The sequence below is a fragment of the Equus asinus genome, chromosome 9, assembly GCF_041296235.1.
Source record: "Equus asinus isolate D_3611 breed Donkey chromosome 9, EquAss-T2T_v2, whole genome shotgun sequence".
Taxonomy (NCBI): Eukaryota; Metazoa; Chordata; class Mammalia; order Perissodactyla; family Equidae; genus Equus; species Equus asinus.
The window spans coordinates 45536282-45561800 of record NC_091798.1 but is presented as its reverse complement, the minus strand read 5'-3'; the positions used below and the strand labels follow the sequence as shown (position 1 = coordinate 45561800).

General features: G+C 52.7%; 1 protein-coding gene and 1 long non-coding RNA gene across 5 annotated transcripts in view; one reads left to right on the top strand and one right to left on the bottom strand.

Moving 5' to 3' along the window:
• The window catches only part of FSTL4 (follistatin like 4), a 399058-nt gene that overhangs the window by 33733 nt on the left and 339806 nt on the right, over positions 1-25519 (bottom strand). For all 4 annotated transcript variants that reach the window (XM_070517384.1, XM_070517383.1, XM_014856745.3 and 1 more), the window contains exons 7-8: positions 22295-22461; positions 8325-8445 (exon numbers count right to left, since the gene is read on the bottom strand). In XM_070517384.1, the coding sequence (XP_070373485.1) occupies positions 8325-8445; positions 22295-22461 (288 nt within the window). The remainder of the gene's footprint in view (positions 1-8324; positions 8446-22294; positions 22462-25519) is intronic.
• Positions 16241-25519, top strand: part of LOC123290135 (uncharacterized) — a 34119-nt gene continuing 24840 nt past the window's right edge. Inside the window, exons 1-2 of the long non-coding RNA XR_011505826.1 lie at positions 16241-16368; positions 16480-16639. This is a non-coding gene — a long non-coding RNA (uncharacterized lncRNA). The remainder of the gene's footprint in view (positions 16369-16479; positions 16640-25519) is intronic.

The window sequence follows — 25519 nt, the reverse complement described above, 5'->3', positions numbered from 1 at the left end:
CACATTGCAAAGCATTGCAATACCAAATGCTGCAGAGTGCGGAGGGGGAAGAGGATGAAAGGTCGGAGGGAATTCCTATCTGAGTCCAGCACCACGTTAGTGGTCTCGATTGATTTTACAAAGCTCTGTCAATTCAATATTGTGCAGTCAACCTTTATTAAACACCAACCGAGTGTCAGGCATTATGAACAGAGCAGTGAATAAGATGAGCTCAGTCCCTGCCCTCATGGAGCTTTCTGTCTGGGGGAAGGTGATTAAACAATTAACTGCAAGTGTGATGAGCATTACCAGAGGGACTTTGGGGCCATGCAGACAAAGGTCTGGGAAGACTTGTCAGAATAGAGCAGAATCCACTCTCTCCACCTCACAAAGGAAATACTGACCTTACTTAAGCCTTTGGTGCCTGCCCCTTCATTGATGGCAGGTTTGTCCAGTAAACTGGGGACTTGGGAAGGGCCTGGCCTCTAAACTGGTGGTTTGTGGACTGGTCTCCTCAGTGAGATGGCCAGTGGCCAGCACCAGCCTTACCTCTGAACTTGAACAGGAATCTGTGGGCCCAGGAAGTTTTCATACTTGAGTGTGCATCTGAATCCCCTGGCTGGGGGGTGCGTGGTATGTCTGTTAAAACAACACTGGGCCCAGCACCCACTGTCTGATTCTGGAGATGTGGGATGGAGTTGGAGGATTTGCTTCTAATTATCAGGTTCCAGGTGAGACCCTAAGTCAGCCCTGACTTGGGAGCTCTCGCTGACCAATTCAGGGCTAACTGTGAACTGAAATGTGTGCCACTGTTTTGGAACAAAATGAAAACTGCCTCAAAGTCAAGGGTGTGGAATGAGTCACTCATTTAAAAAGATATGACTATCTACTAAATGTAAGACACCTGGGCCTCCATCGTCAGCCGTTAGAGACTGCTCACGTATGCTCAGAGTGACAGGCACCCTCTGCTGGCCTTGAGGTCTCCATGAGCCAAAGTCATCCTGGGGACTAAGACTACTCCTCCCCTGGCCTCTGTGCCTCCATCAGCAGGACTACAGAGGGGGCCTTAGACCTCTGCATGCTCCTTCTCCCAATGCCCCCCCTCCTCAATCTTGTCCCAACTCTCCAACTGGGGATCATGGGGACTCTTTCCTTCATGCCCTTTGTTTAGGATCATGTCAGCCTCCACAAGAAGCCTAGGCCTCATCCCCAAAGCCTTCTGTTGTGCCTTCTGGAACTCATGTTCTGCCATCAGCAAAATGTCCTATATCCTCAAACTCTTCTAGGAATGCTCCTTCACCTTCTTGCTCAAATGGAAATCTATCGACCCTTCTTCCCCCTCTCCCACCACTGGATTGGGCTGGGAGGTGGGGGAGGTGACCTTGGCCCTTGTTACCACTGTCAGGCCATTCTCCTTCCCCCTTCAGGAAAATGCCCAGTTTTGAGTTTCGTGTCATGCTCAGCCTCCTCTCTAGATTCCAAATGCTCCGGGACATTGCTCTAGCACTTGTCTCTCGCTGCAGCAGTCCCCCACTTTCTGCTGGATCTTTCCTATTGGTCCATAAAATGCTGTTAATTTCCATCTTGGAAAAGAACCCCAAACCTCTCTTTACCTCAACTTCTCTCCCCAACTCTGCCCCATTTTTCCCCTTGGAAATACCCTGAAGAGTTCGCCATTCTTGGTCTTGGCGGCTCTAACTTCTCTTCTCCATCCCTCTCTTGAGCCAGTTCCAGACACACTTTTCTCCACCACGCCATGGAAATGCCTTTCCTCTGGTCACAGGGACCCTCCTCCCCCACATGCTGACCCCCACACAATGGCCAGTTCTGTCCTCATCTTCCCTGGCCCGTCTGCAGTGTTTGGCACAGCTGTCACTCCTCCTCCTTGTCCCCCAGACACCACACTCCTACTTTTCCTCCTGTCTCTGTGTCTTCACCTCTGTCTTCCTTACTGTTTCCCATCTCCAGGTTCTAAAAGCTGTCATGCTTGGTGGTCGGACATTCTCTATCTGCCCTTACTCCTTCAGTGATCCACCCTAGTCCTTTGACTTTAAATACCATCCACCCTACAAGGCATCTGAAATTTATATCTCCAGTCAAACTCTCCCTTCAGCTCCAAGCTCAGATACCCAATGGGCTGCACAACACCTCCCATTTATCATGCCCCCACGAGCCCCTCGTCTTTCTTCCCAAACCTGCTCCTCCACCCTCCTTCTCGTCTCAGTAAGTGGCCACTCTACTCCTAGGGTTGTTCAGACCAAGATCCTTTGGAGGCATCTTTGACTTTGCCACCAAGTTGACACTAATGTCACTTTTTCAGTAAGACCTTCACCTGCCATCCTATCTAAGATTTCCTCCTTGTGTCTGACTCTCCTTATCCCCTTCTCTTATAGTTTCCTCCCTAGTACTTCCCAACCTTTGACCTGATCCATGAGGATGAGGACTTTTGTCTCTTCATTGCTATATTTCTAGCGCTTAGCCTGGTGAGTGGCTTGTAGCAGAAACCCAGTCAATATTTGTTGAATGAATGATGATTACCCTGAGACCAAAAGAATGAGGGGGAAGAGCATTTTCAGCCCTGAAAACAATCAGTGTATGGCAGGGAATCAAGGGGGCAGGTGTGTTGGGGAACTGAGAGAAGTTCAGAGAAGTTCACAGGGCTGGAGCATGGAGGAGGGGCGGGGTGACGAGAGATGAGGCTGGGAGGTGGGCAGGACCCAGAGCACGGTACACGTGCACGCGTGTACATGTCTGTGAGCATGAGCTGTGGACTCACAGGGACAAGAAGCTGCTGCTGCCCCTCTGTGAACCAGTAGCTCAGTCCTCCCCTCCTATTTTCCCAGAGGGATTGGCAAGGAGGAGACTGAAGGAGCACAGACAGGCCAGGAGCAATGGAAGGGGGCTCCTCAGACAGTCCTGGGGCCCCTGGGCTAGAGTGGGACCAGGCAGCCCCTGGGCCTTCCCAGCTCAATGCCCTGCAAAAAGGGGGCCTGTGATGTGGAAGGCAGACCCTGAGCACCAAGGCGCTCCAGGGAGAAGCCCATCTTGTGTGACCTGACCACTTGGTAAGGGAAAACAGGCACAAAGATGTTAAAAAACAAATCACTCCATCAGTTGGGTGCGGGCTCACCCACTGCCTCCAGGACCAAACTGTCCTCTTCATGAGTGATGAGGCATCTGCTGAGCCTGCAGCTGGCGTGGAACAGGCCCCAGGCTCTGAGTGAGCGCCTGTTCACCTCAGGCAGAAGCTGCAGCTCCTATGGAAGCCAGGGCTCTGGATCCAGCCTCCCGCCAGGACAGGGAGAGCCTGGGAAGAACCCGGGCAGGGAGGCGGGCGTCAAAGACCTCACTGCTCTTGACCCTGGCTTGGACAGGCTGTCAGAAAAAGTTTTGCATTTTCACTTTTAAGAGACTGAGAAAGCATCCTCCCCTTCCCAGGTGGAGACATAGCTTTCTGCAGCGACAAGGCAAAGACGCGACTGTTTTTCTTGGGTCCTGACCTCCCCCTCTTCTGTGTTAATTTACACTAAAAATCCTTTGAAATTAATACATCCTGGGTAAACACATTCATATCTTTTTACATTTGCAAAACCTTCCAGTGAAAACCTAACTAAATTCCAGTTAGGTATTTGAATACCTAACACAGAGACCCATTTTCTTTGGGGAACATCGATCATTTCCAAGGTGAAAGGCAGCATAAATATGTCCTAAGTGAGAGACACATTCACAAAAGTATCAAGCTGGAGTAATAAACAGATTTGGGAGATGATTATTGTATTTTGGGAAATGAATTGCTCCGTGTCTGAACTGTGGGGAGGTCGAGGGTGTTTTTAATTTAATGGATTAATCATTTATGTCTGAAGTTCTTGCTCCTTCCTCTCAAAGCAATGCGGGAGGTTTGCACGAAGTTATAAATCATGTCAGTGTTTGGGGCCTCATCTCTGGGAGTTCTGGTCTATGGGGAAGAAGTTATACTAATGAGTTGAGAGAAGAAGTTGCCTGGAAGGATTCCCTTTAGCCAACCAGGTCAAGACAGTCACGGATGGAGAAGCCCCAGAAGATGGTGACCCAGCCTATATATGGGTCCTGCGCCTGCCAGGAAATGGGGCAGCTCCAGGGAGAAGTCTCTGTTTTATTCCTGGCTTGGCAAGTTTCTCTGGGTTGTGATTTTCCTATCCATATAATGGGTTGGAAGCTCTCAGAGGGGCCACCAGCTCAGACCATCTGTCTGACAATTATAGTTAAATATAGCTTGAGACAACTCAAAATCTCCCCCGTATCTGTCCACCTTGGACTTTGAACTATGTCTGTGTCAGGCATTTCACACGCATTGTATCTCATCAGGCCTATAATGCAGGAGGTACAATTGCTATTCCTATTGTACAGATGAGTTTAAATGCCCAAGACTGTATGTCAAGGAAGTACCAGGACTTGAGCCCATGTCTGTCCGGCTCAGAGTTTATGACTTGATCCTTTGTCGGGGGTGATGCCAGCTTGGGTCTGCCCTGTGCCTAGGGTGGAACAGCCCCAGACCAGCTCCTGTTCCCAGGAGTGGTATCTCTGTCTCTTGGGCCCACGGGCCACACATTAACTCTCCAGCACATCTGATATTAACTTGGAGTCTTCTGAGCCCTCAGAGAAGAAGGCAACTGACCAGGGGACCCTCTCCTCCCTTCATCATTCTCCCCTTCCTGTCTTCCCTCCGAGGAGAAGCCAGCTGGAGGAACGGGCATAGAACATTGCTCCCTGTCTGTGTGTCCCAGGCACTGCCTCAGCTCAGGAGGCCACAGGCCATCTGCCAGGCCAAGAGGGGCCCAAACCACACCTCCAACAGCACTGCTAGCAACCGCACGCCATTCCCCCTGAGCAGCTCGGGGCCATCTTCCTCGTGCTTTAGACTCATGCTTGGGATGCATAGCGAAAAGGAAAAATCCCACAGATGAGTTTGTTACTGCCTTCTCATTTCTTCTTCAGGTGATTCCATAGCAAGGAAGTGTTCCTTCTGTCCTGAGCACCAACAGTACCTTCTCAGCTCTCCCTGGTCCTCCTGCCTGAAGGCTCTGGGCACCAAGCTGCAGCCTGCAGAGCTCCCCGTTGCCCACCGCCCCTATGAGCCTTCCACAGCAGCCCAGCCCTGCTGGGCCTGCCTCCTGGGAACTCGAGCAGCATCGGGAGTCTACACAGTGATTGCTGAGCCCCAGCTGGAGCTGGTTGACTGAGCCATGCAGTTCACCGGCTTCCATCCTGCTAAGGCAGGGGCCGAGGCTTACATTCACTGCTGTGGGTCCTTCATTGGATCCTCACTAGGCCGGCTGTTTCTGACCAGGCCTGAGCTCAGCCAGGGCAGAGATAAATGAGGCAGGGTTCTTGTCCCCTGTGCCCCATAGTGTGCAGCCCACAGCAGCTCAATGCTGACCTGCCTACTGACCGCACCCGTGTCCCACATCTGGATTCTCCAACAGCCACAACACAATGCCCTGGCGGGAAGGGGCAGGCAGGGCAGGCATCGAGTCTGGGCTTTGGAGTCGAGATCTGTTCTGCAGTTAACAACTGTAGGGCTGGGGCTCCTGGGCAAATGACTCCATGTCTCTGAGCCCCAGTTCCCTCATCTGTGAAACAGGGACGGGGCACGGAATGTATGCAGTAAATGTCACTAGCATGACTGTGTCTTTCATACCATTCTATTTTCAACATCTTCCCATCTTCCCACACAGGTATGACTTTTTTCCCTCTCAGTCCAACACAGCAAGCCTAACTTCTGGAACACTTTGAAACCCTTGCGTCTTGTCCCAGGTCAGCAGTCAATGGACTTGTGTCCTTGGGAAGAAACACCAGGCCTACTTTAGTGTGGTGCTCCCATAAGGGAGCTGGTTAATGGACCAAAATGCCATCCCAAGTGCCTGGAAGTCAGCCCAGCCTAGTGACCTATGGGCTTCTGGAGCTGGGCGCCCCGAATGGCCTAGTCCAGCTATGTGTGAGCTGAGCACAGTGAACTGACTTCATGAGGCAGAAAGCCCACCACAAAACACAGCGGTCCCAGCGTGCTTCCTCCGACTCTACTGATCGTACTTTGGCTGGAAGAGAACTCTTAAATCTCTCAGCAGTTGGAAAAAAGGATCTTAAGTGGCCTCTCTTTGGATCTCAGCGGGAAGGTTTTGCTCCATTTAGACTCCCCCAGGTCCACGAGCAGCCTCTTCAGCTGAGACTAAGCAGTTGCTGGGCTGGGGGGTGGGAAGTGGAGAGGCGGGAGGTAGGGGTGGCTGGGGAGGGCCAAGTCAGAATTCTCCACTGCCATCTGCACAGTCTACTTGCCACCTGGTGGGAGGAGCCTCTACTCTGAGCCCAGCAGCACCTCAGGGGGTTGTGGGCATGGGCCTTGCTCCTGAATTCAGCACTGGGAGTGAGGAACCAGCTCATCCACATCAGGAGCCCAGTCTCAGAATTCTGGGGCGACAGGGCGCAGAAGGGCCCTCCGAGCACCAGAGACTTACCACTTACTGTATTAGGGCATTTAAGACCAGCATCTCCTCCAGAAGCCGAGGGGAGTACACGCGCTCACCTGTGAGTTACTTGGGTTCCTCGGCAGGTGGCAGACCCTCCCCTCCTCACAGATTTGCTTTGGAGAAAATAAAGGGGACAAGGCTCCAGGCCTCTCCTTGTGTTCCTGGTCCTTGTGAAGCGGTAGGGGCAGGATGTGAAAGGCAGGATTGTGGATCTGGGAATATTGGTGGATTTCTCTTTTCCAGGCTTGTCTGAGGACCCGAGGGACCAGGAGCAAACCATGTGGAGTTGTTTGGCAACCAAAGATTCACAACATTGTACGGTGCTGGGCACCACTTGCCAGTTGTAGACGGTACAGCCCTGCTCACAGTGCACAGTGCATGCGCTGCCCCTGGAGCAGCCCCTGCTCAGGGAGAGGCAGACACTGCCTGCCGGCTGCACATTAGATCAGCCTCTGAATTCCAGCCTCTGAACCCCAGCTCGGGGATTGGCTGTTGGCTCACCCAGGGGGCATTATAACCGGGAACACCTGATTATTTCTGGTGAAATCCAGAGATCGCATTGTAGGCCTGGAATCAAGCTAACAGGCACAGCCATGAAGCCCCAAAGGATTAAGTACATCCCAACTCAAGGGAAATACTAATAACATATGGTTTAGGCATGTATGAATATAAAAATCCCCAAAACATCCCACAGGGTAAATGCAGAGGCAAGCTGAGCTCACCCAGTTGTCCTTAAATGGCTTGCCACCTGAATCCCAGAAGTAAGCGAAATTGAACCTCATGATGCAAACATTCTTGACACTTGCTCACTTTATCTCAGAGCAGAAGCCCTGAACACCAGCTGGCACCAAGGATCTGGAGCTGACTTGGAGCTTCCACACTGTTCCCTGACGCACAGACACCCTGCTCAGGCCTGCTTCGTGATAGGAGGGATGCCCAGCGGGGCCTAGATGGACGAGTGTAATTTCCCAGGGTGCTGATCCACCCTGGCACTGTGAAGGCTTGTTTGTTCTGATGGCTGGAGTGGTCAGGCTGGGGCAGCCAGCAGTGTGACACAGGTCAGAGCACACTCTCTGGGTCTAGAACACTACCACCTACCAGTGGGAGACCCCAGGCAAGTGACCTTACCTGGAGATTCATCCCTAAAGCGGGTTAAAATGGTAAAGTCCATGTGACATGTTAACACAGGGACTGGCCACAGTGAGCGCTCAGAAAACACTGGCTATTGTAATTGTTGATGTTATCATCAGGAGGGGTTAACTCTTGCCGGTTTCCAGGACTCCTGGTAACACAGGGACCTGTGAGAAGCAAAGAAAACCTGCCACACCTGCTCAGATTCTGTCTTGGCTTGGCCCAAGCTGAGGCTGGTGGAGCCTCTTGGGGAGGGAGAAGGAAACCAGCCCCTGTTGGAGGAAGTAATGCCTCCCAACTGGACAAGTGATATGAGTCCACACTGCCTGGAAGAGGAGTGGGGTGGTTAGACCGTGTCTGCTTCTCACTGGATCCAAGCCCACAGCAGCTCACCATGGCCATGTCACCTCTAGGGCACACCCCACATTCTAGGGGCTGCCAGAGCCTCAGCTTCGGAGCATGACTTGCCCAAATGACTCACCTCCCTTGCACCGGGATTCATTTCATGAGAGGAGGCTTTGGGTGAAGCTGGACATGGAAATTAGTGGGAAGGCTTTGCCCTTTCCCCTCTGCTCCCCTTTACTTATGAGACAGATGGGTTCAGATATTTCTTTAAGAAGACAGAATTTGGGGGTGGAGGTGGAAGTGCTGTTCTGAGCAGCGTTTTGGGAAGGCTTTGAGGGGGTGACATGCATGGAGCCATTTACTAACCATTCACCTGCAGGACGTGGGTCTGGAACAGCTCCTCGTGGCCGGAGGCATGGCAGGTGTAATTGCCCATGTGGATGGTGGTCACCTTGGTGATGTAGAGGGAGTCGTCCTCTCCGAAGTCCTGCACGGGGCAAGGAAGACAACGAGATTGGTGCCTCTCTTGAGCATGCTGGGAAAAGTAGCCAGTCTCCTGGTTTTCCAGGGCAACAGAAACCCTGCAGCTGTGAGAGATTTCCATTCTGCCTGCCCCCTTGCTCAGCCAGAGCTGCCTGCAGGGCTGTGCTGGCCCAGGCAGCAGGAGCTCCGTCTCTCTTCCATGTTGCTTGCCTGGACCCTGTACGTCCATTTAAGGCCTTGTTCACCTTCTCTGTGAGGCCCGGCTTGAACACTTCCCCAACACACTCTCTTTCAATTTCTACAACTGGGTAGTCTTGCCGCCTGCTAGCCTGCTCGCCCGCTTGCTGGTTTCCTGGGCTCTGGTCCACCTGCTGAGAAGCTCTGGAGGGCCGGCCTCCTTTAGAGTCAAACTTTTCTTAAAAGGCCAGATAGCAAATATTTTCAGCTTTGTGGGCCATAGGGTTTCTGTCAACTCCTCAACTCTGCCTTGTAGCATGAAAAAAGCCATAACAATGCATAAATTAATGAGTATCACTGTTACAATGAAATTTTATTAAAAGTAATAGATGGTGGGCAGATTTGGGGTAGGGGCTGTAGTTTGCCTGCCACTGGTTTAGACCCACCGCCATCCCAAAATAATTTCAGGAAGCTTGCAGAGATCTGGATAACCCCGGAGAAGGGAACTAGAAGTCTGAGAAAGTTGGGCAAACAAAAAACAAGGGCAGGGACGTAAAAGAGAGCCACGAGGGGCTGACGCCAGCCATTTCTGGGAGAAACTGCTCAGTAAGCCTTGTCCTGTGAGCTCTGCAGCCTCAGGTGTGGGCTCCTATGGGTCCACTGCTAGGGCAGGGATGGGCAGGAGTGGGGTTGACTGGTCAGAGTCGCTGGGGAGCGCTCGGACACAATCCCACCCCCACCTAGGGCCTTTCCAGTCAGCTGTGTTCTCTCCAGCAGAACGTGCACAATGGCCCTGTCCAGGCACCAGCTGCAGACGTGCTGGGGGATGGAATCAGCAGTGCTTCAGGGAGACCCCTCGTCAGGTTCGGCCTTAGTTACCAACATCTCCGTGGTGTGGTGCTTGGAGCTGACAGGACCGAGGAGGTCCCGGCTCACTGGGGAGGAACAGGAGGCGCAGTGCCGGCTCGAGGAGTGACGGGGAAGCCCAGCACTGAGACTCAGGTTCTAGCTTGAGCTCTGTCACTGTCCAACGTCCCCTCGTCCCTCTGGGCACTGGTTTCTCCACCTGTAAGTTGTGGACATGTGCCCTGACTGCTTTATGAGGTCTTGGGGAGATCTGGCAAGACAGTGCTTGTGAATATTTTCCAATGTGGTAAGTGTGACATACACGGGGAATACTACTTTTCTTGTTATTTAACAGAAGATGCAAAACACCTCTTGAGCCCCTGGAGATGACAGCAAACCATCCCTCCTGCCATTCCCCCTGTCCGTGTGAGTCTCCTCTTTCCACAGCAGCCTGGTGGCAGGAGGGAGGGAAGGCCACCACTCTGTACAAGGGTTGTTCAAGGACAGTCACAGGGCAGTTCCTTGTCCTTGTCATTCCTGCTCCCAGAAGTGCTCACCCTCTGTCTCGCTCACATTCCGGAGGGCTCGGCCACAACCATTGTGAGTCCTTTGAAGATGCTTTCTGGCTAATTTACCCAATGAGGGGGTGCAGGCCCAGAGGGAGGCTTGGGCTGGGGTGCAGGCTGGAAGGTGGAGAGGGTACGTGTGCAGCCTGCTTTCAGTATCAGGGAAAAAACACCCAACAGTGCACTCCCTGTGGAGTAAAATATTGGAGGGAGCTGCTGGCACTCTGCACGTTTTCTCTGACATTGCTCTGGCTAAGACAGCCCCATTCCTATCACTCTGTGGAAGCTTCAATAATAAAAATAAAACAGCAGATAGCTGATTTGTCCGGGTCATAACAGAGTCATACAGGGTTCATACCTAAGTTGGTTCTGAAAAGGTAATGGTTAGTCAATTCTGGGGCTGACACATTTCTAGTCTAAGCTTTTTTCTGTGTCAAAACCTAAGTCTGGAGGAAAATATGTTTTGCTTGGAGTATCAGTGGCTGAATGGAATCTTAAGAAGGCTGGGAAGCCCAGCACAGTCCCCACCTGGAGAGCCCCTCAATACCTCACCGGGTTGGTTCCAGGGCAGACTCCATCCCAAAGGGCAATGCCAGAGCTGCTCACAGGGAGGCTGGTGCTGGGGACCCCCTGGTGCTGATCTCCCCTCCACATTACCTTCCCGAGCCTTCATAGCCCTCTGCCCTTCCTCATGGGAGGGCCCCTGAAGTCGGTCTTGGGTTCTGGCTCCCCATGTTCTTGTTACACCTCGATGGGGTAGTGTGGTCACAGGTACCACAGCCTTCCTCAGGCTGAGAAATGCCCCAAGGCTGGGGTTCCTGTGGACCAACTGCAGAGTGATGCCCCAGTAATAACACCAGAGCAGAGCATTCAAGAGCTAACTGTGTGCTGGGAAACTGGACATATAGTGCCTTGTTTAATCCTCAGAAAAAAACCCCTGAAAACCATAAAACCAAGCAAAAGCCCAGTCCGCATGGAGTGAGAAAGTACATCTTTCCTTCATGATATATTCAGAGTCTGATCTTCTCTTATCCCCTCCACCGCCACCACCTTGGGCCAAGAGGAACCACCTTCTGGTCTGGGGGCTGACAGCAACCTCTGCCTCTGCCCCTTTGCAGTCTGCCCTCTATACGGCAGCCAGAGGACACCACTCCTCGCTCAGAGGCCCAGCCCTCGAGGGTCTGCAGGGGTGATCTGCACCTCTCCTCCCTCACCCCATCTCCCTGGCTCATTGCACTCCAGCACTGTGGTTCCTTGCTGTCACTCTAACGTGCCAGGCATCCTGCCCACTCAGGAATTTTTGATTTGCTGCCCCTTCCTCCCCAAAAGCTATTGGTCTGGTTTGCTCCTCCTCCTTCAAGTCTGCTCAAATGTTACCTGCCAGCCCAACTCCCATCCCCCTCAACCCCCACCACCTGCTTATTCCTCCTCTTGGCACATGCCACCATTGAGCGTACTGTTTGCTGTCTGTCTCCTCCCAGGAGAATATGAGCTCCTGGGGGAGGGGCGGGACTCTTGTGCACAGTGCTCATTGCTGTGCCCCGGCGCCTAGCACAGGGTTTAGCACACATGGGCCCTCAGTAGATATTGGCTGAGTGCACTGTACAGGGTGCTGAGCTGGGCTTTCTGTAGGAACTGTGTTCCGTTCTGGTTCTTTGGGTTTGACAGCTCAGGCCACACCTCCTGCCTTCCCAAATATTACCAGTCACACGGAGTCAAAACGAGGTGGCTGGCGGGAAGGCAGAGAACTGGTCTCGAGTCTCGTCCCTGCTTCCCCACCCTGTCTCCTTCTCCAGGCTGCGTTCCTCAGACCAGGGCATGCCGGGATTGACCAAGGAGAAGGCTCACCTCAGAGCAGCAGGCAGAGATGGAAGAGCCCACGCGTGTAATCCCAGACCTGACGGGTGACTTTGGGTGAGCCCCTAACTTAGGGTGAGCCCTTCCCTAGAGGAAGTCATTTAACCTCTCTGTCCACTTTTCCTCGCTGCTCCTAGGGCAGATGCATAACTCTTGAGTGATCCCTCTGGTGCCGAGGGGTGTGCGCCAGCTCTTCAAGGACACGCAAGGCCACTGGATGCGTTATGGCACCTCTGTGAGCACCTAACTCATCACCAGCCTGTGACTTAGGCTCTGGGGAGAACCTGACTCTTTGATAAATAAAATAATGTCTCTGGGCTAAAACAATAGGCGTCATGTAATTATAGAACAAGGTGCATATTGTTTTCTGGAACATGAATACTGGCTACAGAAATCAAATTTACCTCACTGGATGTGAGGAAATTACTTTAAAAATTGATTTAAAAGAAGCTACATAAAACTAAACCTGCAATCCTTCTTCTCCCGAACGTTCTTTGAGATGTGTCTGAATACTGCTATCAATGCTTGATTGCATCTCTGTAATTGTCTTTTTATGGATGGCTTTTTTTCTTTTTTTTGCTCTGATGCATTGAAATGTATTAGCAAAATCAAGGTTCCTTCCAGAAATAAACAGATGCCAGATTAGACCATTCTTTGGGAAAGAGACATTTTTACTTAAAGACATGGTTTTTGCCTTTTAAAAAGCTATTTTCTAAGTATTTGCCCTTAATAAAGAAAGTAATTGAATGAGACTTAAGTATTAAACCATATTTAAGAAGGGGTGAGCCGGGGGATGGCGTCACAGTGATACATGCGAGGCAGGTCTAAGTGATAAGAAAATGAGCCATGGATGCTGAATGTTTAGTGACTGAACCTTAAACACAAGGACTCCAGAGTGATTTCAGAGTTCAGGTGAATGATACTGTCAATGCTACAAGTTAAAACTCAGAGCTTTTCCAACTCTGCCCTTCACAGGAGCACTTGCAGCTCTGTGTGGGGAGGACGGAGTAAAGGAGGGTGTCTTCACCTCCATGCTGGTTCAGTTCTGGCCCCTAGGATTTCACTAGCCCTAGCATCCCACCTGCACAAACATTTGAACACAATGGACCCAAACACTGAGCGACATGCAGGACCATGGCGATGGCCAGTCCTCAGAGGTGCCTGTATTCACCGAAGCACACATGCCCGTTACCCAGACCAAGCAAGGACCAGATGCATCACTGGTGGGCACACACAGAAAACATGAGCATGCATGCGCGCACACACGTTCCAACTCACTGAGTCTCTACAGCTGACCACCCTGACCCACACTGGGGTTCCTGTGCTGGTCACTCCTTCCAGCCCTTCAGAGGACAGACTTAGCACTCTGCAAGGACCCCTAGAACTAGTCCTCTTGCTCAGAGTCCTCTTAAAAAAGAAGTGCCTGCAACTTGAAGCAATTCCTAAGTAGCCACTGAGCCCCCAGGGGAGGCTGCTCTGGACAGTCACATTTGGCACAGGCAACCCAGAGTGGGTCTTTGCTCGCGCCCATTCCCAGGCCCAGGCCCAGGAAAGCGAGCCACGGCACGAGAGAGGGCACTGTCAGGAGGGTCCCTGGCTTCCCAGGACTCAGGGGGTGTGTGGTCACTAGTTGACTTGGGTTTATGTGGTCAGTCTCCCCCACGACTGCGAGTACCACAGGGGAGGCACCTCATCTCTCTGTGCACCACTGTATTGTCCCCACTGTGTGGCATGTTGCCTGGCACATAACTGGTGCTCAGTTAGTGCTTACTGGATGAATGGAGGTGTCTTAGCCAAGTGTGCTGGCTGCAGGGGAGCCCTGAGAAGGGTAGTGAAGGAGTAATGCTCCTCAGAGAGAGTTCCTGCTTTTGCCTTCAGCTCCTGGTTGGTGGACTCTAGGTCTTAGAATGTCCTGTCTCCTAGGAGTGCCTTTGTTTGCCTGGGGGCTTTGGCCACCAGACTGTCTAACTACATGATCTATGGTGGGGCTCTGGGCCACGTGGTGTTAGTTCTGCCTCCTAAGGGGCTGGTGGCTAGAGGTCAGCCGCGTGGGCAGGAGGTGATTGAGCTCTAGGAAAAGCTCTGGATACCAGGCTTGGGTGACCCTCCTGCTTGGCAATACTCTGTGCATGTTTTTACAGTCAATGCTGGGAAAGTAACACGTCCTTGACTCCAGGGGGCGAGGACAAAGAAAGCTCCATGTTTGGATCCTCCTGGACTCTGTCCCATGAGCTTTTTCCCTTCCCAACAGGACAGATTTTAATCTGTACTATTTCCCTGTAATAAACTGTAACTATGAGCATAACGGCACTCAGTGAGTTCCCGTGAGTCCTTCTAGCAAATGATTGAATCTGAAGGTAGTTATGGGAACTCCCCAAACTTGCAATTCGTGTCAGAATGAGGGTGGTCTTGTGTGGACTCCTGTCTCTAACGTTGTAGGTGGCTCCAAAACTCAAACTGGGAGATTCTGACCCAGTCATGTGGGTGCTGAGCATCTGACCTGGGGACAAACTTGAGTGTCCGAGTGCACACAGGTGTCTAGGCACCTGCAACAGAAGGCTTACATCAGAGACTCAGCTTGTCCATCCTCAGAAGCCAGAGGGCAGGTACCTCTTGACCGGGCAGGACTCCAGAGTATCATGTGGGTGGGTGGAGCTCATGGGCCCTCTGGTGAGTTGCGGCCTGAGCTTCTGAATGGGGCTTTGGATCCTTAGCCAATCACCCTCGGGTGCCCAGCTGGGATGGGAAGGGACTCAGGTGCTAGGCTGCGCTGCAACAGTCAACTGAAGTTCCAGACTGCCTTGAACCTGCTGCCTTCATCTGAGGAAACTGTGGCCCTCCTCTGAGGATGCTTGGATCATGAATCCCCTGGCTGAGAGGGTCTTTCTGAGGGTACCGACTCCTCTAACCTTGACCATACTCAGAGCGAAGACAGCCAACCAGCATCCTTGCTGCTCTTGAAACACTCTAGGGAAGATTTGATTAAATTTCCTTCTGTGTCTCACTTCAAGGTCCAAGAAGGCTTGTAATCAGGAACTTTCTCCTGATGTGGTGTTTAAAACTCCTACACACTGTTGGAAGGAGTGTAAACTGGCGCAAGCTTCTTGGAGGGAGATATGGCAATATCCATCAAAACCGAAAACGTGCCCACCATCGGACGTAGTCATTCCACTTCTAAGAACTTATCTTACAGACCTACTTATGCAAATGTGCAAAGAGGTATGTATGGGGATGTTCCCTGCAGTACTGTTTGCAGTAGATAAAGCCTGAAAATAGGCTGAATGTGAGCATCCCTGCGTGGGGCTGGGGAGGGGAGCCCAGGCAAGGCAAGTGCTCAGGGACAGCTCGAGGCTCTGCAGTCAGGGTCTGGAAGCTAGATCATAACCTTCCTTAGGGACCCTGGATCTTTGGGGTAGGGCCACAAGTAGTCAGTGAGTACAAGGGAAGCCTTGAGGCCAGTACTACAAGAAAAGAAGGGTGACCCTCAGGAGGCCACTGAGAAAGCAAAGGCCAGTGGAGGTCCTTGGAGGGCAGAGCCCCCATGAATTGCACAGGCTGCTCTTGCACATGGGCCCGCCCGGCTTTTGGAGAGCTCTGGCCAACACTCCTTGTGGTTTGAACTCATCCGAAGCTCAGAGGAACTGGATGTTCATCTGCAACCAGGGTTTTTGATGAAAGCCAGAGAAAATTGGCCAAAGCCTTCGAGTGCTTCAAGTATAGTGTTTTCCAAGATTTTAAAACAAAATGTACCCAAGCGTTTAATGAGATTATTTTAATGCAGAACCTACAACCACCGTTGATCGTGTTGCAAACAGCTCTCCATGCTAATCAAACACCTCTCATCTTTTTACAATGGATTCATGACTAGTTCATATATAGACAATAAAAATTAAATGAGTCATGAGCTCCTAAATCATTCTCTTTTGGTCTTTTTAATAACTCACTTCCAAAGAAGAGCTGGCTGAGAGCATATGCTTCATTAGAGTTATTTGTTCTTGGTTTCACAGCATTTAGGCATGGGAAAAAGTGAACCTTTTAACACATTCTTCAAACACTGCCACAAATACTTTCTTCTAATGGATTCTGTTTTTCTGCTTTTATCACTGTACTGAGCCTGCCGACATTTGAAAGCCCCAAATAGCGAGATTTGGCAAAAGAAAAAAACTAACAAAAAAGAGTGACTCTTTCAAGTCATTTGAAATATACTGGGTTTGTTATAGACCTTTTTTTCTTTCTCTTTTTTTTAAAAGCAGAATACAATAGCAAAATGTTTCCTCTCCCTGGGAATATTCTGGCCAAACAATTCCGTGTGCTGGTCTCAGAGGCTTCTGCTCCCCGCCCTTGCTGGGGCAGAGCCCAGTGGCTACTGAGTACTGGAGCAGCATGCACATGGGCCTGCATCCTGAGTGGACACATCCCCCGGGGGCCAGGACACTGCAGCCATTACTGCTGGAGCAAGAGGCAGGTCCAGCTGCCCCAGAGTAAGGCCTGTACAATGCTGGGTGCTAGGTGTTGTGTCCCCAGAGCGAGGCTGGCTGCAGGCCCTGGTAAGTTCCTGGACCCTCTGAGTTACTTAACCTCTCTTGCCTCAGGGAGCTGTGGCAAGGATTAAAGGAGCGGATGCTTGTGATGGAGCGGATGCTTGTGATGGACCAGCATGGAACCTAGTCCCTGGACGTGGGAGCGGCTTAGGAGAAACACCAAACATGGCTGGTGGAAACACCAGCATCAGCGCTAGCAAGGATTCAGCAGGTCAGCTATTTTCTGTGACTTTGGGGATGTCCTCTCTCTGCTTCTGCTCCCCTCATGGGCAAGTCCCCTGTCCCTGAGGATCATAAGCGACAGTGAGTAAGACAGTTATGAGGGGACGGTGAGTGACATTGTTGAGGCAGGATGTGCACACTGGGTTTGGGGACAGTCACCTCACTTCACCCTGGGTGGCTGCTGTGTGGTCCAGGCCGAGGGCTGAGGCCTGGAATGGGTTTGCATGTTCAGTTTCTGCAGAAAGTGAGGCAGCCTCTGTGTCCCCCTAGTATGGAGATCAGAGGAGGGGGAGGAGCCTATGGACCTGGCTTGGAGATGGGCCCCCATAGCCTGGCTCTGAGCCCTCAGGAGAGGGGGCTTCAGGGGCAGTTCCCCGGGGAAGGTTGAGGCCCTGTGGTGCAGGTGAAAAAGCAGGGTGATTGGGTGGGATCAGAGGTGTATCTGGCTTCTATGCAGGACTCCCCCGACAGGTCCCTGCCTCCCAAATGCCCTCCTTATCTGGACTATATCACCTCAGGGCTGGGAGGGTCCTCAAAGGTTAACCCTGTTGGTCCCCTTCGGCTTGGGTACCTGCCATGACAGGCATCTCACTGCCTCTTAAGACAGAGTTCGTCCTGAGGATGAGCTTCCCCATGGGCTCTAGCTGTGGCCTCTGGGAGTGATGGAGTCCCCGTCCCCCACGTGACATTGTGTTGTCTGAGCAGAGCTGGACCACAGGCCAGGTGGCTGACCACAGGCCCACAGTGGGGAACCTGAGGGGTGAGGGCTCATCCTCTGTCAGGCGCCAGCAGCCTCGAGCTCAAGCCCCTGCCCGAGACCTGGACGAGCAGAGCTCAGGGAGCTGCTGTGGTGGCCCCCTCCTAGCTTCTGAGGTAGGGGCAGTGGGCTGTGGTTCCTGAGGCCTGAGGTGGGGGCCACAGGGCCAGGTCTAAAGCATGCCGACCCACAGCTGCTTCAGTAAAGAAACCAGCGGTTGGCCAGAAGTAAACAAATTATAGGCTGCCCTTTGTTAGCTCTGGGGAATGTGTGCGAGAGAGCGGAAACTATTGATTTATCATCAAACAACAGAAGGAGGCAGCAGGATCCAGAGACCCCCTGCCGAGAGGCATGGCAGTCAATTCCCCAGGCTGGGCTGCTGCCTCTGCTGGGGAGCGCCTCGTTTTGGGGTCTCTGCACTCAATCCCTGATGCTGCTCTTTGCTCGAGGGGGTTGTTTTCACAGGTGTGGCTGGGGCAAAGCCCCTCATGCACTGCACTGGGGTGAAGCTGAGGCCTCCTGCAAATGGGTGGCTCTGGCGTCCTCAGGAGGCACACGAGGTCCATGTGGGACTTCCTGGCAGCCTTAAGAAGCGGAGGGAAACTTGGGCAGGAGCCCCAGGCAGGCTGGGCTGCTGCTCCTCTCCAAACGCGCTGTTGGGGACGTTAGAGAGGAGCAAGATCTTAGGGCATCGCAGGGCTCCCCCTTGTCTCTGGGTCCCACTTATGTGGGGTCCTCCTTGGATGCATGTTTATTCTGGCTGGAAGGGGCTCAGGACTCCTGCAGGACACACATCTGACCATGTCATGCTCTGATTAAAAGTCTCAGGTTCCCACTGTGCACTGGGAACAGCCAAGATCCTTTATGCTAACATTCAAGGCCCGTCATGTTCTGGCCCCAACCTGTCACTCAGACTCCTCTCTGTCTTGCTTATCCCTGTCGCCTGAAGCTCCACCCAGAAACTCTCCTCCTCTGGCCCCCAGAAATGACTCCCTCCCTCTAATGTTGAACCTGCCACCTGGCGCTGTAATTCTGTGTTTGTGGATACCTTGCCCCCTTGAGGCTGAGGAGTATCTTTGCTCCACGCCCTGGCACAGGGCTTACGAGTTGTCAGCACGTAGTAAGTGAACCCAGATGATGATTCTGCATGTCTGCCATCTGGATGGCTGTGCACATATTGGGTGACTCATGAATGCTCCTGACAGTGACATTGCTCGCTGGGGAATCCAAATGGCTCCTCCTCACTTGGCTCCAGGCTAGAGGGGTACATTCACTTTCTGATCAAATATTATTCTGATGCTCGAGGTATCCCTGATGTTTGCAAGCCAGAAAAGTTTAATTACATGTGTCATTAGGATGGCATTCTGTAATAGCTCTGTGACTGAATTCATTAACAGAATTCTTAGCAGATAAGACAAGACAAATTAATATTTTGTTGCCCATGAAAGCGTCTCATTAAGAGAGCAGTGAGAAGGTGATTAATATTTTGTTGCCAATCAAGATGTCTCATACAAATGACAAAGGAAGGAGGCCCGCACCTCTCCGTGCTTTCAGATCTCCCCGCCTCGGGTTTTGTAGGCTGATCAGCGTGCGGGTCTGCACGGTGCTGCGGTGGTGCCAGTTGCTAATTACAGCAGCGATCCTATTTCATCTCTGACTGTGGCGGTGGGGGTGGCGGTGGGGGTGGAGACACCACAGACTCAGGGACTCCAGGAACTCGTCAATCCCAATCTTTGCTCCATCAGGGTTGCCCTCCTGGGCTCTCCTCCCTTGACCAATCCTTGCTTCAAAAATGTCCTGTGAATCCTGATGACCTGGCTCTACCCCTCCCGGGTCTGATCCCCTCCTAGGGCTGCTCTCCACACTGTCCCCAGAGTGGCGTGGCCACTTATGAACACGTGCTGTGTGCCGGGCAAGAGGTTAGATGCTTCACACACACATTCAGCCCGAAATGCCCATGCAAGAAGGACATCATCACTCCCACCTCCCCACAGGCTCAGAGAAGTTACACAGCTGACCCAGGGCTGATCTGAGCTTGCTGGAGGTGGCTGGCCAGCGTCTCTCTCTCTCTGGATGGTGCTGCCCCATCCCTGACCACAGGCAGCAGGGGCACCTCAGGGTCGTATCTGCCTGACCAGGAAGCTTTCCTGGGCTGCTGCTGGCTGCTTGCTGGGGACTCAGGCTGCAAGGTGTTGAGAATGTTTTTGGCAGCAGCAGTAGTAATAATAACAATGATAATAATAATAGTAATTGTAATAATGACAATGAGAGTGATAACAGTTGGAAATGGAACACTATATGCTAAGAACTTCACATGTATCTTCTCATTTAATCCTTCCTATAACGTTTTGAGGCAGGAACTATATTATTTATCCCCCTTCCAGAAAGGAGGAAACTGAGGCTTATAGAAGTCAAGTGCCCTTTCCAAGGTCACTCAACCTAGTAAGTGGAAGAGCTGACACTTAACCCCAGGTTTGACCCCAGAGCTTGTGCCCTTCACTAGCAGGCTGTGTTGCCTCCCTTCACTTCTTGAGGCAGGGGGAGGTGCGTGCGTGTGTGTGTGTGTGTTTGTGCTGTGTTTTGTGTGTGTGTGCATGCATCAGGCGAGGATCCCTGTGGGGCTGGCATAGCCCTGCACCCTCACATGGGGGTTTCTGAGAAGCACAGGGCCCTGCCTGTTAGTGGGCTGCTGACTTGACCACCAGCAGCAAGTGTTTCCTGGGAGGGAACGAGAGGCCATTAATCTCCAGTTGTACCCACAATTAACCCAAATTGCTAACCTCACTGTGAAAAATAGAAATGCAATTGAGTGGGTGCTCAAGGCATGTTTGAGGGAGGGGAAAGACACTCAAAGTAATTTAATTAACTGGTGGCAAGTGCATTAAGAGGTTTCTGCCTCTGCCTTTATTTCTGATGGCTTTAAAAAGAGCATCAAGTAATACCCATGGATGTTCAGGCAGATACAGGCAGAGCTGTCCTAGTTCTGAGTCAGTCACCACTGGCAAAACACAGTCAAAAGCTGACATCCCACTTTGAGAGCTTGTGCACGCACAAACCCGTGCACCCCAACACACACACATGCACCCTCGTCTTCACAAACAGGACACCTGCCTTTCCTTGCTGAGATCCCAGACAAGCCCTGGGCATCTTAGGCTCGGAAGACAAAGGATTCTGCCCACCCAGTATCAGCCCATCAAGCATGTACCAGGGTTGTGCTGGCACTGACATTCAGAGATGGGTAGGATACAGACTCTGCTCACCACAGTGGGGAAATCACAAGGAAACAATCCTGCCTGCTGTGAGAAGGGTGGGGGAAGGACAATCTTGCCCAGCTCTGCCCAGGGTGGAACCTCCAGAGTGGCCCCCTCTACCCCTCTGCTTCCCCTGTGATCTCCGGGGTGCAGCCAAAGGGCCTAGAAAGTAGCAGAGCCCCAGCTTTGGTGGTTCCTGCCAAATTCCAAGCTGGGCTTTCTCCCCGTAAAGCAGTCTCAGCATTGGAAGGGATCTTCAAGGTCCTGGGGTTTAGCTGCCCTATATTCTTGACCATGGACCTGCTTGAGCTTGCATGCCTCTAGGGATGGGGAGCCTCCTGTGATGGCTCACTCCATCGTTGGGCAGGTCTGATGGCTGAAATGGTGTTCCACCTAAGCAGCCCAAATTGGTCGCTTTTTGAGGTGGCCCCTGACCCTTTGTGCTGGGGTCACACACTTAGGCCAGCTCCTGCTGCCCCAGGACCTCCCTCACCACCTTAGACATGTTAGCAGGAACTGGCCACTCATCCCACAGGTCTTCTTCTCTGGGCCCAGAGTCCTGTTTGGGGCCAGCTGGCCTGTCCTGAGCCCAGGAGACCAGGGCCTCCCCCTTTCCTGCCTGAAACTTATATTCCTGTTACTGTAGCTCAAGACCTGTCAGCTGTCCTGGTAGCACCTTACATGGGTGACATCACTGTCTTCTCACATGAACTTCTGAGAAGCCACTTCACCCCTTGTACCAAACTCAGGCCAATAAATATACTTGAATTATTCCCTTTATTCTTCAAGTCCAATAGAAGGGAGGTACCGCTAATGCTGCTTTTCTAATAGATCAATTCATTGAGGATCAGCCGTTTAAGAAATTGCTCAGAGTCTTAAACCTGCTGTTGGGGGGACACTGGGACCCCAGCCCAGACTGCCTGGGCCCTCAGAGTACAGAAGTACCCTTTTTGGCCACATTAGGCTGTGTGAGCTTAGCTGCTCTTTTCCACCCAACTCATCAAATCCACATTCCCTCCCCCAGCAAACAAGGGCCCCACAGCAGACCCCTCTGGCCTGATCTCCTTTCCTTTTCCTTTCTCACCTGGTCCCTGCCCTCCAGCCAACCAACCAACCCAGACAACCCAGCCAACCCAGCTCACCTCTGCCCTCCCCAGGGAATACCCACTCTCCCTCACCTAGGATATAGACATCCTACTCAGCTGTAGGGCCCAGAATCTTCCCTGGGTCCCCCAGCCAGATGTTCTCCCTGCTTGGGAGCTTCCTGCCTGGCCATGTGGTCTGTTGGCCTGTGGTCCCTCCCTCACACAGCCGGCTCCTCTCACATCCCGTTCCCACACCCACCTCCTGGCCGTAGCTGCTGCAGCCTGCACAGAGACCTCCTGCCCTGCCCCCATGCCCTTCCCTCATTCTGGGCCTGGCTGGCAGGATTACAGCCACCATCCACCCTCTTCTCTGCACGTGGTGGGACTTGCATTTTCTGATACCTTGAGCTATCAGACAACAGGCTTGAAAGGCACCAAACATGGGATGTTGAAATAGAACCCTCCGGCCCTGCCACTGCCACAAGGTGTCTTGCACACTTTACTTCCCTGGGGGGTACATTCGAGCTCAGAGTCAGAGCCAGGTGACTTACATTGATGTCTTCCAAGTCCAGGAAGTTGAGGGCGAGCCCATTACGCTTCCAGATGATGGGTGGCCGCAGGTCTCCGCGGATGGCACAGGTCAGCACCGTGCTCAGCCCCACGGTCACCGTGGCCACACTGACCCTCTCCTCGGGGGCAAGGCTGAGCTGAACCACCTCTGCAAGGAAAAAGGAGGAGACCATCAAAGGCAGGCCTGGGGGCGGAGACTCCACTCAAAGGCAAACGGTCACGGGGTTTTACTGCAGGGCAGGGGCCCAGGCAGCTTCAAGGTTCCCTGAAAATTGTTCACAAGTGCTGACTAAATGTACAGCTGGACAGTTCTCTCGGGAGAGGGGCCAGGACTTACGTCAGATGCTTTAAGGGCTCTATGGGTCAAAACAGGTCAGGAACCACGGCTGGTGGAGGGGCGCCATCTGGGCTATGGGTTTGTGAGTTGGGCTGAGAAGCCCCACGTGGACTGTCACACAGAGACCAGGGAGCCAGATGTGCGGCGGAGGCCCTGCATCGTCCATGTGGGCCCCACGAAGGCTGGGCCTTGCTAAGTGCAGTCAGGGTCTGCTGGCTGCAGAGCCGACAGCTTTCTCATCCATCTGGGAGCAATTTAAAGGTTGCACTGTCTGAAGTCCGGGGAATGAACTGGCTGACCTTTGAAGGTTTGTTTCTGTCTGAGTCTATGAACTTGGATCTGGATTTCTGCTCAGCGACCATGCTCTGTAGCCTTTAATTTTTTTGAAGTGTACTTCAGGCTGCACAAATTATTAATCCTTGCCATTTTACACTTGATAACTGACATTAAGACCGATCATTATTCAGGCAAATGGGAATGGTCTAAAATATTTCCCTGCAATCACAGGCTTTTTGAAATTCTCAGGATTCATGGAAAAATTAATCAAACTTGGGCTGTACAAATGCCAAAATGGGATCAGGCTTGGAGGGAGAGTCGCCAGCCCACTGATGGGCCTGCCTCCTCCCTGCTCCTCCCCCAAATCTACTCAGGGGGCCTGGGGCAGCAGCCGAGGTGGCATGAGCTGAGGGGGACAGCTGGCTCAGGGGCTGTGCTCGTTCTGGCGTGCCAGCAAAAATGCTGGGAGCCCTAGCACTCTCACTACTCTGTCGGACCCTGGGGCCCTGACAGGTGCGGAGCAAGGCACAGAGTTAGGAACTGAGCTCTGTGACTCAGCGGGACACTTCTGAGCTGTGACCAGCCAGCACACGTGTGCTCACATGCTTTGTGGTGTGTGTGGGGGAGGGGGCGGGAGAGCGAGAACAGCGGCAGCCGTGACGCACTGCAGAGCACGTGAGGTGAGGGCAGGTGCGGGCAGGTCAGATGCTGAGCTGCAAAGCCCTCCCCCTCCACAGGCACTCAGTCGCTGGGCCCTGGGCCCAAGAAGATGAACAAGATATACACTAGGTGCTTAATCAGCACTTGTTGGTTGGATGGATGAAAAATGGAGAAAATGGAAATAAAGAAGGAAAGGGGCCCACAGGCCAGTGGAGAGGGGACAACCACACACAGGAAAAACGTGACTCCTGGTGAAGGAGCCGTGCGAGGAAAGATAACACGAAGTGATTGATTCAGACGCAGCCGGCATAGCATTCTGCAAACATTCAAGCGATGCATTTCAAGTTCCCTCCTAAATCATGTCTGCTTGCTGCTCTCCCATCTCTGAATCCTGAGGCTTATTGCTGAGGGTGGAAGAGAGAAGGTATTAGCCCTCTGTAGCAAGACCCAGGCTTTGGAGACGGGGAGGCAGAGACAGAGAGGGAAGGGAACTTGCTGCAAGCGTCTGGCTCCCCCTCTGCTGTGCTGGCCCTTAGGCCTCAGAACTGAGTTCTCGGAGTGTAGACGAGGCCGCCTTCCTCAACACACGAGCCACAGGGGCCACGAAGCTCTGTGCTCTGTGGAAGTAGGAAAGGGTATGGAATGCCCCCTCCTCGTCCTGGAGGATTGTGGGAATGAGAAGGAAGATGATGACAGGGTCAAAAGTGTGCCTAGTGGGGTGTAAGTGAGGGGAACAAAAGGGGGGCTCTGGAATGAGGCTGATCTCCCACAACCAGCCTGCCCCCTCCCCACCAGGGAAGATTACAGGTGGCATGGCAGAGAGCCAGAGCCCCCTCAGCCCCCAAGTGGCGCGGAGGGGCCCAGAGGTTCCTGGCCACATGCTGGCTGGGCTGCGAGGGGCTCTGTACCTCTGTGCCTGAAGACCACGTTGGACTGCCAAACTGGGCCCCAAAGGAATGCCCCGGGACCTCGAGGGGTGCATAGTGCCAATGGGGGCTGCAGAAGGCCGAGCTGTGGGGGGAACAACAGACTCTGGACTCCACCAGGCTGAGGGAGCCCAGACCAAGAGCACAGCCCTGGCTGACCTCAGCAGAGAGCACTTGTGACAGGGCAACTGGTGTCCTCACAGTGGGAACCAGAGGTGGCAGGGGATGGCCGTTTGCTTCCTTCTACACTCAGAAACCAGCTTGGGGAGCAGCTGGGACGCCAGGTGGGAATCGGAGACAGGAAGCATCTTCCTTAGATAGAGCATGGCTTATGTGGACTGTTAAACTGATCAGCTCAGAATAAGCTTTACAGCGGATTGAAAATTTAGTTGCATTTACTGTCCCAATGGCTGGTGGGTGGGGCTTGTGAAGAAGTCAGGCATGTTACAGAAGGAACCTATATTTTCTCTGCACGTCTGAGCTCCAGTCAGACTACAAGGAAAACCTCAACTGGGCATCCGGAAGGGGCCCTCGGAGGAGACGGGACCTCCCCTGGGCCACAGAGCTCCCCTTCCCCAGGTATGTTCCACCAACACCTGCATCACTTCTCTGGGGGCGACTGATGGAAACAGATTCCTGCCCCTCCATGCCAGGCTGATGCTGACTCTCTGGTGGCAGGGTGGGCATCGGGTTTGAAGAAACATCCCAGGGGCTTCTGTGGCCTACCCTGAGGCCTGAGAACCACTGCCTTAATAGAACAGGGTCGGGGGGGAGGGCGGTGAGGTAGATGGAGAGGGGAGTGCAGGTGGGTGATGGGGAGGTGAGGCATTCTGGTTGGCTGGGGTCTCATTTGGAATGTAGGGTCCCCTCTTCCATGTGGTCCCGAAGTCAAATATTTCAAACAGTTTTAGAAAAATGTCTGGAGGAGCCTATAGCACAGGGCTAAAAACAAACAAGCAAAATCCTGAGTAGGAAGGCCTGGAGCACTGGCTTCACACCCCTCCTGA